The following is a 1,267-nucleotide window of genomic DNA, read 5'->3' as shown; positions in this document are numbered from 1 at the left end:
TATTATTATGTAGAAACTATTAATAACAGGAGGTGAAATGCAGCTCCAGACGAGCCGAGTGTGTGGTGATGTCATCAGTTGACCCATATTTATGCTTCCGTTCGCCCAAAGTCCAGACTTTTCTGTTCTTCTCAAAACCATACTTGGCGAGGACACAAGTCGATACTCGCATTCTTGTAAATTGAGAAACAGCTACATTTTTCTTTTAAATCTCTTTTAAACATTTAATCTCTCTGAGAATCCCGTTTATTTATTTCTGCTTCATCTGGAGAATTTCCGTTATGTGGAGAGTTTGCAGCTTTTCTTTCCTTGCCGCTCTGTTTTCTACTTGAATTATTTTTCGTTTTTGTGTTTTCTGTGTGTTAGCATTATTTATGTGTTTGCAGTGCTTGTGTTCTAGTGCTGTTTCTGTGTTGGCCAGTCAAATGTTTGAGTTTGCTTGAATTTGCTGTGAATTCATGTATTTGCATGGCATTTGTATCGCTCGGCCCCTGGGAAGCAGAGGAACCCTCTCAAATGATTGTTTTTTCCTCCGTCTCTTTCCTATTACGGTTTCCCATCCCTTCTGGAGCTAAGGGCCGCTTGAATCCAGGTGACGACCCTTCTCTCATTCAGGACACTAAGAGCCTGTAAACTGCAGTGAGTTATCCAGGAGATCTCTGCGTCCTTCATCCAGCAGGTTGCGCAGCTCTTCGAACGCAGTGGTTGATTCCTGCAGTACATGCTGCAGCGTGTGGATCAGAGGTCCACAGTAGAGCCTGAAAAAAACAAAATCACTGATTTAAAACATGGTTTTGTTTTGTGAGGACAGATGGGACTGCTGGGAGGATCTTTACCGGTAACACTGAGGTTCTGGCAGGGGGCGGCCCAGCAGCTGGTTCAGATGGAGGCTATGCCTCATGCAGTTCTGCCATTGGCTGAATGCATGAGCAACTGCAGGCTGCAGAGCGCGGCCTCCAGACTTTAAACCGTCCAACTTGGCCTTAAACTGATGTTCTAAAGCAAAGATACATTAGCTGCTGATGTACAGTCATTCATTTATTCATTCATTTAATCATTCACTACTTTGTTCATTCATTCATCCATTCATTCCTTTGTCTGTTTTCTAATGTATTCATTCATCCAGTTTTACTTTCATTAATTTTTTTGTTCAGTAAAGGTGATAGCTACAAGTTGAACTCTTCCTGGCCAGTTAGTGGTTCACTCGCCTGCTCTCATTATGTTCCATGTTTGTCAAAGAACACTACTGCCACCTACTGGTTAGTGA

The 1,267-nt window shown here is 42.6% G+C and overlaps 1 protein-coding gene across 1 annotated transcript in view; it reads right to left on the bottom strand.

Moving 5' to 3' along the window:
• Positions 1-71: 71 nt before the first annotated feature.
• Positions 72-1,267, bottom strand: part of LOC107098047 (protein asteroid homolog 1-like) — a 12,440-nt gene continuing 11,244 nt past the window's right edge. Inside the window, exons 4-5 of the mRNA XM_015395479.1 lie at positions 837-996; positions 72-758 (exon numbers count right to left, since the gene is read on the bottom strand). Of these exons, the coding sequence (XP_015250965.1) occupies positions 620-758; positions 837-996 (299 nt within the window). The 3' untranslated portion in view covers positions 72-619. The remainder of the gene's footprint in view (positions 759-836; positions 997-1,267) is intronic.

The sequence above is a fragment of the Cyprinodon variegatus genome, unplaced genomic scaffold, assembly GCF_000732505.1.
Source record: "Cyprinodon variegatus isolate N-32 unplaced genomic scaffold, C_variegatus-1.0 Scaffold743, whole genome shotgun sequence".
Lineage (NCBI taxonomy): Eukaryota > Metazoa > Chordata > Actinopteri > Cyprinodontiformes > Cyprinodontidae > Cyprinodon > Cyprinodon variegatus.
This window is presented reverse-complemented; position numbering and strand designations above follow the sequence as displayed.